This window comes from Misgurnus anguillicaudatus, chromosome 22 (assembly GCF_027580225.2).
Source record: "Misgurnus anguillicaudatus chromosome 22, ASM2758022v2, whole genome shotgun sequence".
Lineage (NCBI taxonomy): Eukaryota > Metazoa > Chordata > Actinopteri > Cypriniformes > Cobitidae > Misgurnus > Misgurnus anguillicaudatus.
Genome location: NC_073358.2, coordinates 52,364,752 through 52,381,181, shown reverse-complemented (window position 1 = coordinate 52,381,181; position 16,430 = coordinate 52,364,752). Strand labels below are relative to the sequence as shown.

General features: G+C 34.8%; 1 protein-coding gene across 1 annotated transcript; it reads left to right on the top strand.

Annotated features, from left to right (window-relative positions):
- Nucleotides 1-1,478: 1,478 nt before the first annotated feature.
- On the top strand, nucleotides 1,479-16,430 carry asgr1c.1 (asialoglycoprotein receptor 1c, tandem duplicate 1). Its single transcript, XM_073861180.1, has 11 exons — nucleotides 1,479-1,704; nucleotides 1,888-1,974; nucleotides 2,083-2,172; nucleotides 2,581-2,685; nucleotides 2,783-2,878; nucleotides 3,000-3,095; nucleotides 4,388-4,480; nucleotides 4,673-4,735; nucleotides 4,942-5,096; nucleotides 5,204-5,319; nucleotides 15,941-16,430. The coding sequence occupies exons 1-11, from the start codon at nucleotides 1,548-1,550 to the stop codon at nucleotides 16,086-16,088; spliced, it is 1,206 nt and encodes a 401-aa protein (XP_073717281.1). The 5' UTR covers nucleotides 1,479-1,547; the 3' UTR covers nucleotides 16,089-16,430.

The window sequence follows — 16,430 nt, the reverse complement described above, 5'->3', positions numbered from 1 at the left end:
CACATTACTTTCACTCATTTACGACATTGTTGCCTGGTTTGTGTATGTGTGGGGCGGGTCTATTAAAAGAAGGCCCAGATTCTATTGGGTTAGGGGCGTGTTTGTTTAGGTCAGGGATGTCCAATCCTGCTCCTGGAGGGCCGGTGTCTCTGCAGAGTTTTATTCCAACCCTAATCAAACACACCTGATCCAGCTAATCAATGTCTTACTAGACAGACTAGATACTTTGAGGCAGGTGTGGTGAGGGAAGTTTTAGCTAAACTCTGCAGGACATCGGCCCTCCAGGACCGACTTTGGACACCCCTGGTTTAGGTGATTTCAAATGTCAACATTGGCTTTCAGAGATCGTTCAACCCGCCTTTAATATAGTATTATAAAGCGTTCAGTCATATCCTTGACACTCCCACTAACAATCTGAGCCCCTCTGCCTTTATGTAAAAACCACTATAATAAATGTGTTGACTAACTTTTATGTCAAATACTTATATCAGTTAACTGAATCAGAATAATGACAAATTGGCATCATATTTACGTCTGATTTTTTTGTTTATTTATGGTCTGTTTAATGTCTTGTTTAATTGTGTCATTAATGCATTTGCACAAAAACTGCGATATGAAATAAAATTATTATAATTTTAAATCCATAAATTAAAGTAACAACCGTCACGTGATTGATTTTAATGTTCAACGCTGCAAAAGCAATAATGCTGTAACATTTTTTGTTAATTTTCAACTTTTTATTAATTGCAAATATTAAAAACTTTAAAAATATGTTTATATAAAATTATTGAAGGAACGCATTTTTGCATTTTACCTCATATGACGAGCTTGTGATTCCGCGCCCCTGTGAACTGTGGCGAATTCTGGCGTTGTACGAAGATCGATGAATCTATAAATCTACTAATATAATGTTGAGATCCGTCACTTTTTCAACCATACATTTTCTACTTACCGTACTGAGGTTTGTAAATGTTGTGAGAGCGTTTCTGACGACGTTTTAATTCCTCAGATTGCAAAATGCAGCAACAAGAAGCCCGCGACCGCGCTCAGATGCTGATGACGTCTGCGACTGCGCAGTTGCGTCTGCAGCGACTTCCTAATGAATAAAGTTACGTAACACGATCAAAACGGTGAAAATTAATAAAAAGTGACACGGTTGTCGCAAAGAACTGATAATATTGTCCATATTAAACTGATAAAAGACAAGTAGCAGAAGGCCGTTTCTTTGATTTGGCCCAAAAAAACTGAGGTTGTATAACAAAGCCTTAATTTTTACTGACTTGGTATTACTCAGTGTGTTTTGGTCACTTTTTACGCTTGTTTAGCTGGACTTAGCTGACCCGCAGCTTTGCCAGGCTGGGAGGACCAGCTTAGACCAGCTAATGCTAAACCAGCTAAAACCAACTAGCCTACCAGCTTATGCTGGTCTTTGCTGGATTTTTCAGTAGGGTTAAGTTTCCTGGACTTTTTGTGCATGATTTATCATTGCTAAAAGTCTGTCGGACAAACCTCTTAACTATTTTAATATTATAGACCCATCATATTTCATGTTGACTAAAATGGGAAGAAATGTAATTTTATGCATGAAGGAAATAAGTGTCTTTTATGTTATGTTAGATGGCCCCTGTGGCAGACGGATGGATGTCCTTGTGCTTCTGGGAACGGTTGCCATAGTGATTTCCATGACTATGATATTCGTCATTTGTAAGTAGATGAATCAGCACACAATTGTATGTGTTTTCCGTAAAGTATTTTGCAATGACCTTTTAAACTAATGCAACCAACAGCTTTAGTTACTTAAACAACTAACATCACAAAATCTGTCGAAAACTATGAAAAACTTTTGAAAATCAAGGCTTTGTTTGCTTGTTAATTTTTCTTTTAAAGACTGCAGCCAAGAAAGAAAGTTCTCCGCTCTTCACAGCTGGATGGAGAGTCTCAACTCAACCACCATTCCTGATCATCATATCACAGGTGGGACTACAAATCTTTAAGCACTAACATCAACCAAGTACTAACCTAACTACTAACCTTAGTTTTGTAAGCTATCTTTAATCTGTTCATTGTAAACTTTTTTGTCAGGTGACCTGGTTAAGAAGTTTACTGAGGTGCAGCATTCAGTGTCCAGTCTGAATTTATATTTGAACAAATCCAGTGATCCAGTGACCAATGGTTAGTATCGTTCTTATGCGCTTTTACATATCACATTAAGAAACTAGAAAAATATTACTATTACTCTAACTTTAATTAAATAAATTAATTAATTAAAATTATATATTAAAATGAAAAGGAAGAGGGAATATCCCTCATAATCTATTTAAGTAACTGAAATTGTTTTGCTTTGCTCAAGTTAAATGCATCTAAATAAGCTTTCCTCATCATTTTTGCCATACGCTCAATAATCTGTGTGAAAAGATTTATTTACATTGGCTAAGTACTAGCAGATGATTAGGGAAGGGGTTAGTAGAATAAGTTGACATGTAGAGTGTCTGTTAAGGGTCCATCACAATAAAGTCTCTTATAGTCAACAAAAAGTCACTAACAAAATAAAGTGTTTCCTTATTTACTATCATTTGTAAGGAATTTCTGAAAAGAGGTTGTCTGATCTTGAGATTTTCATGAGCAGTCTTGGCTTGACATTGAGTTCCCTGACATCCAAACAAGATGAAAACCTGAAAAGACTCGGTAAATGTTATCATATATTTTCCTTTTCTAATGTAATTTGTCTAATTTTATTCAACACAAACTGTTTTTTGACAAAAGTTCTTCTTTTCTTTTACAGAGCAGCGACAAGACGTCAATAACTCCGAGATGAAGAACCTGCTGCTCAGTTTAAATTCTTCATTATCAGCACTGACCTCCAAACTAAATGATGCAGGTCTGCAGATCTGAAAACCTGTTCACAAAAGTGTATTTTTAGACAATCATTACAACTGTTTAGCAATAGATGAGCTTTCTCTTGTATCTCTTATAATCTTTGTAACCTTGTTTATTCACAGTTAACAACCAGGAACAGAAGCTGGCAGAAACACAACAATTGTTGGACAGTTTAAAGACATCAGTCACAAATCAACAAAATAAACAATGTGACTGTGGTAAGACTTAATGAACACTTCAGAATCAGAGTTTTTATAAAACAGTCCTCGATTCTACTGTGGTTTGTTTATAATAAAACACACCTGTGACTGCTGCCTCATTCATGAAACTTATTCAAATATATGAGTAATTTCCATGTAAAATGGACCTTCCCAAATCCTTACCTTTATGAATGTCAGATTTGATAGTAAAATGTGTGTATTGAATTCCAGTAATTTTTAATTCTGATCCTTCACAAATTTTAGCATGCACTATACAGTTACTCCTCTGGACTCCATTCTTTGGTTTGGCTACATTATATTGCATAGTAAATTAATATGCTACATGCCTACCAATAAATAAATACATTTAACTTTTTCCACCAAAACTTTTTTTTAACCCATTATGCAAAATCCACTTTTACAAGGTGTTTGGACATAAAAATGCGTGAACACAACCACCACCCTAGAATGAAAACTATCCACTCGTCATTTTTTAATCCCCATTCAACCAAAGCAGTCTCATTAGGCATGCTGTTTTGATTTTCTTGTTACTGTGATGTCACACTGATAAAGCCCCACCCACAGCCACTGACTGACAGTCCTGCAATAACATACTTTCTGCCCTCAGCAAGTTGTATGCTGTCCACCATATCTCAATAGTAAGATACTATGAATCAGATCTATTTTTAACCAAAAGTGCTCACTGTCTGTTGGTAAGGGAGTGAGGAGCTGTAGCTCATTTGCATATAAAGATACACACATGAAAACAGCGCTTTTTTTGCTCCTTTTTGGACATGTTATATAATAAATGATCTTTGGGGTATTTTCAGCTGAAACTTAAATTCTGGGCACACCTGAGACTTATATTACGTCTTATAAAAAGGCCATAGATGCACTTTAAGCAAGCAAAAAATGTATACATGGTACTCTGAAAATGACCAGTATGGTGGCGCTTAAGAGCACTTTGGAAGCACTGCGCATCTGTAATGTTACCAGTATCTTATTTTGAAGAATTTTACTGAATATAAAAAAGCAGAACCCATTAATATGACTGAAGGGGTTGCATTGACTCCACTTTGCGTCGTGCCTAAAAACGCCCTTAAGCGTTATTTATTCACAATATACTTTCACGATTAACTTGTTTGGAAATGTTAGGAGCTAATAATTATGAATCCTCCATTGGGTCACATTCACATCTTTGGATTTTTATGTCTTCCTGGAGACACGCATACTACACAATACATAATAACAACAACAACAACAATAATGTTGCTTATATCGTGTTTATTTCTTTTTGTTTTCTGTTGAAGACTCGCTGTCAAGCTCACTGAGAGATGTTCAGAGTTCAATGTCCAATCTGACTTCATCTATCGTGTCTCTTTCATCTAAACAACAGATCACTGGTGAGTACAGTAATGATTTTCTCTAATGTAAGTCGTGACAGATCTCCTAACATTGATCCCAAACATTTCTTATGCGTATAAGCACGTGTTTAAAAACAACAACTAAATCTATTACTTAAATAATACACCAGCTATTGTACATTTGACAAGGTTAAATCAGTTTTATCTAATAAATCAGTTTTTTTTTTTCAGAAGAGAGACTCATAAGCAGTCTAAATGAACTTAAAGCCCAGATTAACAACAAATCATCATCAGGTATGTGTCTTGTCTTGGGCGGATAATCACACTGAAATATATCTTTATTCGTTTAAAAAATGTTCTTTGCTTTCTTTGCTAAATAATATCACAATATAGTTTAAACCCTGGTTTATTATTAGGCTCATGGACAAGAATAAAAACAACAAGATATCTCCTCTTAAGTCTCTCTCTCTCTCTTTTTCTCTCTCTTTCTCTCTCTGCAGATAAACCGGTATCTAACTGTAAATCTGGCTGGATCCTGTACGGTAACAGTTGTTTTCTGTTCTCCCGTGATGCACTGAACTGGACGAATGCGCGAGATTACTGTAAAGAACAGGGAGCTTTGCTGCTGAAATTTGACGGGAGCGACAGCGAATTGGTAAAAAACACACACACACACACACACACACACACACACACACACACACATTTTGGATTTAATGTGTGTTTCTCTCTCTCACTCTCGTCATTTTTATTTCTCTATAGACATTTGTGAGACAATTGATATTGACCATGTCAAGCTATTACTGGATTGGTCTAACAGATCAAACCACAGGGCAGTGGAGATGGTCCGACGACACTCCTTACACCATGGATAAAAAGTAAACTGAAGTCACCATTATTTTAAATGAAAGAAATTGTTTAACTGACAAACTTCTGCATGAAGGTTGATGACATAATCCCACAGAGAAATCCATCACATGAAAATGTTTTGTTGGTCTGTTTGCAGACAATGGGTTGAAGGACAGCCGGATGACTGGAAATTACATGGACTGGGAGAGGAGGGAGAAGATTGTGCCTCTATAAAGACTAATGGGCTGTTAAATGATGCTCACTGCTCCGTTAAATATAAGTTTGTTTGCAAAGTGGAAAACTGAACCTGAAAGTAACAGAGAAAGATGATCTGACATGTAATCTCATTCGTTCTGTTCTGTTGCGTTTTGTGCTATGTAAGAAGAGTAAAGTAAGCTTTCATTCTCAGTACAGAAACAAAATCAACATACCTTTTTTGAAACAAAATAATTGAAATATATATATTGAATTGAAATAAATAATACATAAATAATTAAAATAATTTTACAGGAAATTGTTTGCTTCTTTATTTTCAATTATTACACAAACCAATGAATAAAACAGGTATGGAAATCCGTAGACATAGACATTCCCACAACCACCTGACCCTAAACACTTTTAATATAATGTAAATCCCCCTCAACCCCCTTCCCCTCTCACTTTTTGGACATTTGTGTTCACATAGAGGTCTATATCAATTTAAATTAATTTTTACTTTATTTAAATTACATTTATTTAAAACAATATGATCTTCTGACAATTCCCCATTCTCCAGCCATGGAGAGACCTTTGGATAAGAAGATGCTCAAAGTATAAAAATGGCAAATGGAACATCTCTCTATCTCTCTCTCTCTCTCTCTCTCTCTCTCACACACACACACACACACACAAACACAAACACACAGACACACACACACACACACACACACACACACACACACACACACACACACACACACACACACACACACACACACACACACACACACACACACACACACACACACACACACACACAAACACAAACACACAGACACACACACACACACACACACACACACACACACACACACACACACACACACACACACACACACACACACACACACACACACACACACACACACACACACACACACACACACACACACACACAAGGGAAAGCAGAGCAGAATAGAAAAGACCATTTTAAGTTTAATATTTTCCTTTAATTTCCTTGTAAATAGAGTGAGAAAAATTTATAAAGACAAAGTTGTGTGTGTGACAACAGTATGCAATTTTTTTATAATGATGTTGCATTGTGAGTATAAAATATATTAAGTTTACAGGCTATTATTGCCTATATGTTGTGTATGCTGTGTTATGGAGTGTACTTGTGCTTTTGCTCTTTTTCTTTTTGCTTCCAATACATATTTGATTTGGGTGTCATTTGTGTAATGTATTGGTCAACAATTTAAGAATAACTGTTTAAAGCGGTTAACCGTAACCTGGTTATGATGACTCTGAAGGAATAATATTGAAGATATAATATAATAATCAGTTTTCCTAAGTATTTTAATATTAACACTGTACCTTTAACTCTGAAGAGATTTATCTTCTTGATATTAAAGGGATAGTTCACCCAAAAATGAAAATTCTGTTACTATTTACTCACTCCCATGCTGCTCCAAACCTGTATAAATGTCTTTGTTCTGATGCATGAAGGAAGATATTTTGAGGAATGTTTGTAACCAAACTAATCATGGGTCCCATTTACTTCCATAGTAGGAAAAAAATAATATGGAGGTGAATGGGCCTCATGAACGGTTTGGTTGCAGGCATTCCTCAGGGTGTCGTCCTTCGTGCATCAGAACAAATACATTTGTGCAGGCTTGTAACAGCATGAGAGAGATATAATATCCTCATGGTCAAAATTAAATTGCTGGATGGTTCTCTTAATTTTTTTATATCCCCTTATGAAATCTTGTTTAGAAAAACTGTTTCGGTTCGCTTTTAATGGAAATTACTTTCCCTTCCCTAGCTATGTTTATTTTCAACATAGACAACCCAAGTTGTCATACTGTATTAAATGGGTTATTAATGTAATTATTATGATTATAATTACAGGTGCATTTGGTGTCTATAGTCAATATTTTTCTGCTCCTTTCAAATGTTTATATTTTTATTATTTTAATAAATTTATATTTCTTGTCATGTTTGTTTGTTTGTATTATTTTTATTAATAATAGCATTTCTCCGGTGCTGGCCTCTCTGCATTGGCTGCTCGTGGAATTTAGAGTAATATAAAGTCTTGCTAATGATTTTTAAAGGACATTTACATGCATATCATTGCAGCAATAATATTAATCATTAAAATGTCATTCATAATACTAAAACAGTGACAAAGACCTTGCATTAGCTAAATATACACTTTTATTTAACTACAGTTATGAATGTTTATTTTAAATCTTGGAATAGCTGAGCCTGTGAAGGATCAATCAATCTATGGTTTCAAGGAAAATGAAGGACGCATTTGGAGGCTGCATGTGAAGTCTTTGAATGAATTGAGCCTTCATTGCGGTGATGTCATTGACCTCCAAATACAGCTTTTGAAAGATGCAGCCCCTGAATTAGGATGCCCCTTATGAATGGCTTTTGAATTGTGCTGCTGTTGTTGTGTATTTATTATATTGTTACAATAATAGTATCAGTAACACTACAGCAACAATAGCAACATAAAGGTATGAGTAATGCAAGTTTTTGTTGACAAATTAATGCCAAATAGGACAAATGAAAATTAAAATATCTTGATACTTTTCTAAATACTGAAATATGCTGTTTAACGATATGATTCAGATTATCTGATTCTCATTATTGTGAATCTGAAAACAGTAAAAAGGTTGTGGTTGGGATAAAAAACAGGATGCAGGGGTGGGAGGGGGGTTCAATGAGGATAATTTGAGAACAGGTGTCCAGTACCCAAAATAGGTTGAGAATTTTAAAGACAGTAAGTTTACCTCCCAATCATTTTGAATAAGTTATGGAATGACCCAAATAGTGATCAATAATGGTTGTGATCTGTCATTTATTTACACTTAATAAAATAAAACACCTAAGGTCTGTGTGGAGAATAACATAATAGCAACTGCATATGTAAACATTGTTGCTAGAGATATGTGACACGTTTTTCTTTTATTAATAATAATAATAATAATAATGTTTTATTTTTTATAGAGCCTTTCACTAACCCAAGGACGCTTTACATGAAGTTGGTATACAGACATGAATGCATATGAGCATTATTTTTAGTCTTTCCATGGAACCTAGTCTCTACAACATTAAAAGTTTATTGTGCAAAAACATTCTTGAGAATTAGGAACTGAAAGTTATGTGTTATGCTTTTTACAGAAGTATAGATATAATTGTAAGATAATTTCCTGAATAAATATAGCACCTCCCCAAAGGATACTGCATGGGGGCAAAGTGAGTGCTCGGGAAAGCAACTCTCTACGATTCACAGTGGACTTCCCACTGAGAAACATTTGGGTTTCAAAGACACACCTTTAGGGTGTCATATATTTGTATTCTTATTGTCTCAAAGCAAACTGTATATGAAATGCTACATGCACAAAGAATCTAAAATCTGTATCTTATTTGTTTTTCATTGAAATATCTCATTGCAAGTGGTTACAATGGTCTCACCCATATAACAACAGAATACAATGTTAAAGTATATGTGAAACTTCATTCAATGTTAATAGACACCTCCCATTCCAAGCATAAACCAATCACCCACTGTATACAGATTAAGGACAGCCCTTGGTTCTACAACAACCAATCAGTACCAAATTCCTATATGCTTTGTTCTCTGGTTATTTAAGGAGATGTGTAGAAGATTTAGGCGGGACTTTCAATATCTAGAAATGCACCCCCATGATGCTGTATCTTTGATACAGCATCATGTTTCTTTTTATTTTATTTTGAGGAATCTGTAACCAGATCTTCATCTCCTTACCAGGTATGCAATGGTTTTTCGTTGTATTGTTTTGTAGTTGAATTGGATCTATTAATTGGCTTTGAATTATGTTTTTCCTACCTGGTTAATAAATTGTTATGTTTGGATTTATTCTGTGGCTACGAAACGAAAGTTATTGACATGATTAGTAAATTACGATGTATCCTTGTTTCCGCAACGTCTGAAAATCAGGCTAGTTTTTTACGGACTAAAATCCCAGATTAGATGGCATAGTAGTACATCAGCGGAGGATTTTAGAGATCCGACTAGCACTTGGCGCTAGTTTAAGTTAAATTAGATGCGTGGAGGCTAATTTCCGGTTTAGAGTAACAAGTAAATGTTGTCTGACCACTCTAAATCAGATGAGCCTCAGCCTCTGGTTATTTCAATATTAATCTATCTAAGTTGAATATTAAATTATGTCACGATTATACAAAGCTATCATTGGAGAAGACGGTCAGTTTGTTTTATGATAGTGGTCGTGAGCCTCTGGTTAGAAATAAATATTGTAATAATTAAGTTGCACCTCTATGGGGACTAAATAAAGTATGTTCAGAGATGAGCACGTATGAAAGGCGGCCTTCTGAACATATGGTCAAACCTCTAGCAGCGACCAAGCCTGATTCGGTTGTGATCGTGGGCCCGCATGATTATTAAATATTAATAAACGGCCGGTGCGTGAGTCCAAAGCGACATGAGTAGCCGAATGAACGGATGCAATAACAAGTAGGGCTAAACAAGTATAACCAAACATCCACCCAAATTCTGTAACTGTTAAAAGTAATTATCAATCCAATTAATATTAACATTATCTTGGAGTCAGATAATAATACAAAATTGCATAAATGCCAAAAACGTCACTTGCAAGCGCCGGAAAAGACTGAACGCGCTATTACCCTTCGTTTGGATTCCGTCGTTGGGCCAAACGGATGGATGGGGCCATATTTTTGCTCCTTACATAATAATAAAGCTATCCAGAGACCTAAGTGTGACCTAGGGTCCGTCAATATTTAAGAGAGGTGCTGCTGTGGATCATCACTAGAAACAGTAAAAACATTTGTTTGATGCAATGATGCATTTTAATAAAAATGAAGGTTCTGAGGAAATCTTGAAAACAGAGATGGATTATGAACTGTCAAGACCTCAGAAAGGTATATTTATTTATTGTTTATTTAATTAAAAAAACGAAATACTAACTACTTCCATAATAATTCCAATAAAATAATATTTGACTTTTATAAACTGGTCCTGTCATTTTTGTTTTGTCAATGAATATATTACAAAAAAATATTACAGAAATAAATGCTCTACATTTTTGCACACATCATGTCATTTCTGTTCTTAAAGGGACACTTCACCCATTTGCATAAAGCTTTGTATAGTTAGAACCCCAGACATGTTTTTGAATGGTCGTGCATAATTTTCTCAGTTGCCGCTGAGACAGGATAAATACAGATTTCAGTGTTGCACTTCCTTCTTTCAATGATGTAAAAATCATCATTTTGCATCATTGAAAGAAGGAAGTCCAATATCTTTGTTGAGGGTGTGAGACTACAAACACCCCTTTTCTCGGTCAAATAGGCACCAAATTCTAAATGTATGCTAAATTTCACCTACAAATATAACACACTTTCAATAAAGATTAATGTTTCTACGGGTGAAATGCTCCTTTAAGACTATAGATTAATTAAATTTTGCAATTGCAATTAATTTGTCAATCTTTAGAAATTTTTTGTCGTTTTACTTTATATGCTGATGATAAAATGCAAGATAAAATATAATTTTATGCATAAACTAAATAAACATTTCTCACGATGCTCTGCTATTGTTTAGATACTGTACAGTAGTCCATGTAGCAGGCGGACCAGTATCCTTGTGCTTCTGGGAACGGTTGCCATGTTGATTTCCATGATCATATTATTTGTCATTTGTAAGTGGATCACACAATATATCTGCGTATTAAAAAAAATATTGGAGTGAGTTTAAAAATCAGTTCAACTTAAAACTTGTAGTGCAACATGTAGTACAAATATTGAAGCACTAACAAATTGTAAATTTTCTTGTCAGGTGGTGATCTGGTTAAGAGGTTTACTAAGGTGCAGCATTCAGTGTCCAGTCTGAACTTATATTTGAACAAATCAAGTGATCCAGTGACCAATGGTTAGTATCTTTATATCTTTCTTTTCTGACTGATTGTTCTAAAGTGTATTTAAATAAAAGATTAATTTAAAAACATTGCTTAAGAAAACAGCCATGGGACATGTACAAGGTTTTCATTATTTTTCAATAAGAACAGTAAGTGGTGTATTAAGATGCTGACGTGTTTAAGATCACGAGAAAGATATTGCAAAATGCAACTATAAAATCAAGCATTGTAGGGAGACCTGGGATGGGTTTCCCGATAACGATTGAACTTAGCACTTAAGAGCGCTTTCTACGAGCTACTTAACGAACATTCGTTGTTCATTTACGTGCGTTTCCCAAAGATGCACGTGAAACGATCGCTCGCAGCTGGGTTTTAAGTGCTACTTGAGTCGCTAACCGTTTGTCAAGTGCTGCTGAAATGTCACCAATAGAATGACTCAAATTTGTAGCAGAAGCTTGTTTAGGCTAATGATCTTTAGCCGATGTGCACTAATATTTTTTATAATATTTTTTATTATTGTTCAATGACTTTTTAAATGTTTTAAAATTGTTCATAATGAAATATTCTTTTCCGTACTTAGTTAGGACTTGTCCCACTCCAAAATGCTTTCTGCATTTTATATTATAGTTTAGATTAACATTATTATTTGTTGTTTATTATCTATGTTTATTTATTTTTATGGAGTATTGCATTGTATCGTAAATATTTATTTGGTTTCTTTAATCAGATGCCAACCCTTCAAAAAAATTTTTTTTTACTGTAGCCAGATGAATTATAGCAGCTAGGAGGTTGCTCAGGTTGCAGCAACAGTACAATTTATCCAGTTGAAAGTTGTTCTATCACTCAAATAATTTTAGAGACATTATTTAAAGGTAAAAAAACTACATAGTGTTGCTTTAAAACATTACATTATCGTCATTGCAGGAGTGTAATTTGCTGGTTGTCCTGCAGGTGACCTTGTAACACTGTTGTCTTACGATGCACTTAAGAATTAACGATTACTCCAGACCACTCGTAGATCTACGATGATTTTTAAGGGCAACTTAAAGGCGCAAAAGAGGATGTTTTTCGCCGACTGAGAATCCAAAAACGGTAACGGAGTTTTTTAAATGAGCGCATGTGTAAGAACAGCATCCCTCCTTCACAGCTCATTTCTAGGGAACGCCTTCCAAAACTCGTGCACGAATATTTGAACACGAGTGTTTGTTTACCACCGGCATATGCTGTGTCGCGTCAGTGAATTCATTATGTGAAATGATATGATAATAAACACATAAGACGTAACGTTAGATCAGTCAACGCTACCTACTCCCATTTCAACTAGTATGTAGCAGACGGGTCACTGCATTACAACTACAGTACAAGAACAACGTCGATATACCTGAATAAAAGTACAACAATAATTATTCCACAAAGAAAGAATAATCACTGTTACCTGTCGAGAACATTTTTTGTGAACTGCGCGTCTGTCTTGACACTCTCTGTTCCATCATTGCTCTCCAGCGTTGAAATGTTTCTCCATTAACGACTCTGGTTAGATTAAATTACGTTCTTCTGACAATTTTCTCCTATTCCCAGCGGCTTTAAAAAAGTCTTTCTTTTGCGTCCTTCTTTGGGTTTTTTCTCTTCCATGGTGCAAATTCGAGGAGGGAAGCAGGATCGACAATGAAAACAAACCGAAACTTAAGACGGAGTTTCATGCGCTATGCGCATGCGTCGCCTGTGTAAAGTTACTGGAGCGCGCACGTCTCTCACAAGGAACGTAATGGCAGTGATTGAAAAGCCAGAGGGCCAATGATGATTGCGATGACCGCATGAGCAATTGGCTGATGTTTTTAAGGCCTTATCTTGTGCACAGATGACGTATATTAATATTATTACTTTCAGTGCACCTAATAAATATAATAAATATCATTTAGTAAAGACAGTTTCAAGTAATATTGCAAAAATGTATAAAACAAACATCCTCTTTTGCACCTTTAAGCTACGAAGCTTTTGGGAAATGGCCCGTAATTCTAAGATGATTCGTACGATCGTTTTTACGATCTACTTTGCCTTACGATGCTTTTGGGAAACCCGGCCCTGGTCAAGATGGCTGCAGACATAATTTCATACAAAAACAAAAACAAAACAATCCAACAAATCAAATAGGCCATAGGTTTCTTAACAATGCAATACGCTGTATGAAACGTTTTATTAATAGTAAACCTAATCTGTATTTTTAAGGAAGTCCAGAAAAGAGGTTGTCTGATATTGAAAGGTTGATGAACAATCTTGAATCATCATTAAGTTCACTCACATCCAAACAAGATGAAGATCTGAGAAGACTCAGTAAGACTTTACTCTTTTACTTTTTAATTCTCAAACTCCTTAAAAATAAGGCATAAATGTGCTAGTACACTGTAAAATTTAACCACAACCCATAGGTTTATTTATTAATCAACAATCGGCCGATACTGATTATAGGACGATTTATTGGTTAAAAGACCCAATCTTTTTAGTGTGTAATAACTAATTGTTTATGAGAAGTTCACAGGGGGGCTCAGAAAGCCAAATCCTCTATTGGCCTCTGAAGACTTATTGAAGACATTTGCACACTATTATATAAAAATGCAAATCCCAATAATATACACAACATCATTTTTAAAAGACACGTTATTGCCTTCATGATTAAAAGTTCATTTATCTGACAAAAGCTGTTTATATGAAAAGAGTCGACTGTCAGATACAAACATGTTCAAAAACAATAATAGTGACTTTAAAATTTGTTAGTAGTTTGTAAAGAGCTAATTTATTTTTGATTTCAGAAGAGAGACTCATAAGCAGTCTGAATGAACTGAAAGCCCAGATTAACACCAAATCATCATCAGGTATGTGTCAGGCTGGGGTGCAAATTCAAACAGAAACATTTGTATATTAGTTTGAAAATCAACATTTTGTTTAAATAATATCACAATACAGTCTAAACCCTTTGTTATTTTTTAAGCTCATGATATATGCTGATACACTGAAAAAATTGATTCATTGAATTTAATAAAAAATTTTAGGGGTGAGTGGTTGCAATCAATTTATTTAAGCTACATTTAAACAAACGTTTTATATTTTAATTTACGTTACTAATCTTTTTTGTTTAAATGTAGCTTAAATAAATTGATTGCAACCACTTACCTTAAAAAAATTTATTAAATTCAATGAATCATTTTTTTCAGTGTAAGGCTAAACAGCAAGTTATCACCTTTGTTGTGCTTTTTATCCCAACCGCTTCCCTTTATTTCAAAATGTTACATTTTTAATACATTTTATATGTAATTTTTTCCTATTGGATCGCCCAAGTCTGCACAGCGACAACCAACCGTTTCCTTTAACTTTTAATTTTAATTATTAAAACTTTTAATTCACATACATTTTTTATAATATACTTTATATATATATCTTTTAGACTAGAGCAGGGGTGCCCAAACTTTTTCCTACCAAGGGTGAAAAATCAAACCTGACTGAGGGCCGTGGGACGAATACTAATGATGCTGTGTTAAAGTTGCCCTGATTCTCCTCATTCATAATTTTCTAATATTTAAAAAATAAATAATCAAACATTGTTTATGCATAACTATTGCAGTTTTATTTTCAAAGGTAACTGTTGTAAAAAAAAAAAATCATTTTGCCAATCATTTCTTTATTTATTTTTGTCTGTGTGCCACTGCCTTGACCCCTCCATTATTAGCCTGTCATACCTGAGTTCGTTGAGTTTTGTGACGCATGCTGTACACCTTCAAGTATGCATGTACATTAAAAAAATTATTCATTTTAATTCCTTGCATTACATTTTTATTTCACAAAAATGTTAATTAGAAATATGAACATCTGCGTCAATGATGTTCATCCTTTTCCTTATCTTACTTGGCATGACGGGTCATTGCATAGTTTGGGCACCTCTGTTCAGTGTGTCTCTCTTTCAAGGGTTTTTGTCTCTCAAGAACCCACAGAGGTTTTTCTCCTAGGAGTTTTTTCAACCCATACAATTTAATTGAATTATTTCTTACAGCATATTTGTATGTATTTTCTCTTTCTCTGCAGACAAACCTGTATCTAACTGTAAATCTGGCTGGATCCCGTATGATAGCAGCTGTTATCTGTTGGCCCTTTTTGCACTGAACTGGACGAATGCGAGAGATTATTGTAAAGAACAGGGAGCATCACTGCTGAAAATTGACGGGAGCGACGGCGAATGGGTAAGAAAAACACACTTTACTGTTTTAATGTGGGTTTTTTTCTTACCCTTTTTTTTCTCTAGGCATTTGTGAGACAATTGGTCATGTCAAGCTATTACTGGATTGGTCTAACAGATCAGACCACAGGGCAGTGGAGATGGTCCGATGACACTCCTTACACCATGGATAAAAAGTAAACTGAAGTCACCAATATTTTAAATTAAAGAAATTATTTAACTGACAAACTTCTGCATGAAGATTGAGAAATCCATCATGAAACATATTTGTTGGTCTGTTTGCAGACACTGGGATGAAGGACAGCCGGATGACTGGAAAGAACACGGACTGGGAGAGGAGGGAGAAGATTGTGCTGCTATAAAGCCTAATGGGCTGTTAAATGATGCTCACTGCTCTGAAAGCGTTCATTTTATTTGCAAAGTGAAAATCTAAACCTAAAGGAATGACATATAATCTCATTCCTTCTGCTCTGTTCTGTTTCCTGCTATGTAAGAGTGGCCTAAATTAAGTTTTGTTCACGTACAGGTTTAACAATATGATCTTCCATGACAATCAGTGATGTAGTGCACATCTGTGAGTCCCCCGCAAAGCACGATATGGGGCCCCTCCCATTACATAATTCATTTAACGGTATAAATACCTATTTATATTTTTATTAATGCATTTAATGTCATTATTATTAACATTATACAGGTCAAATAATGTATTTGTTATAACGTTTAGCATTTCTTATAAGCTTCATGTTATATTTTATTTAAAAGAGCAATAAATGTT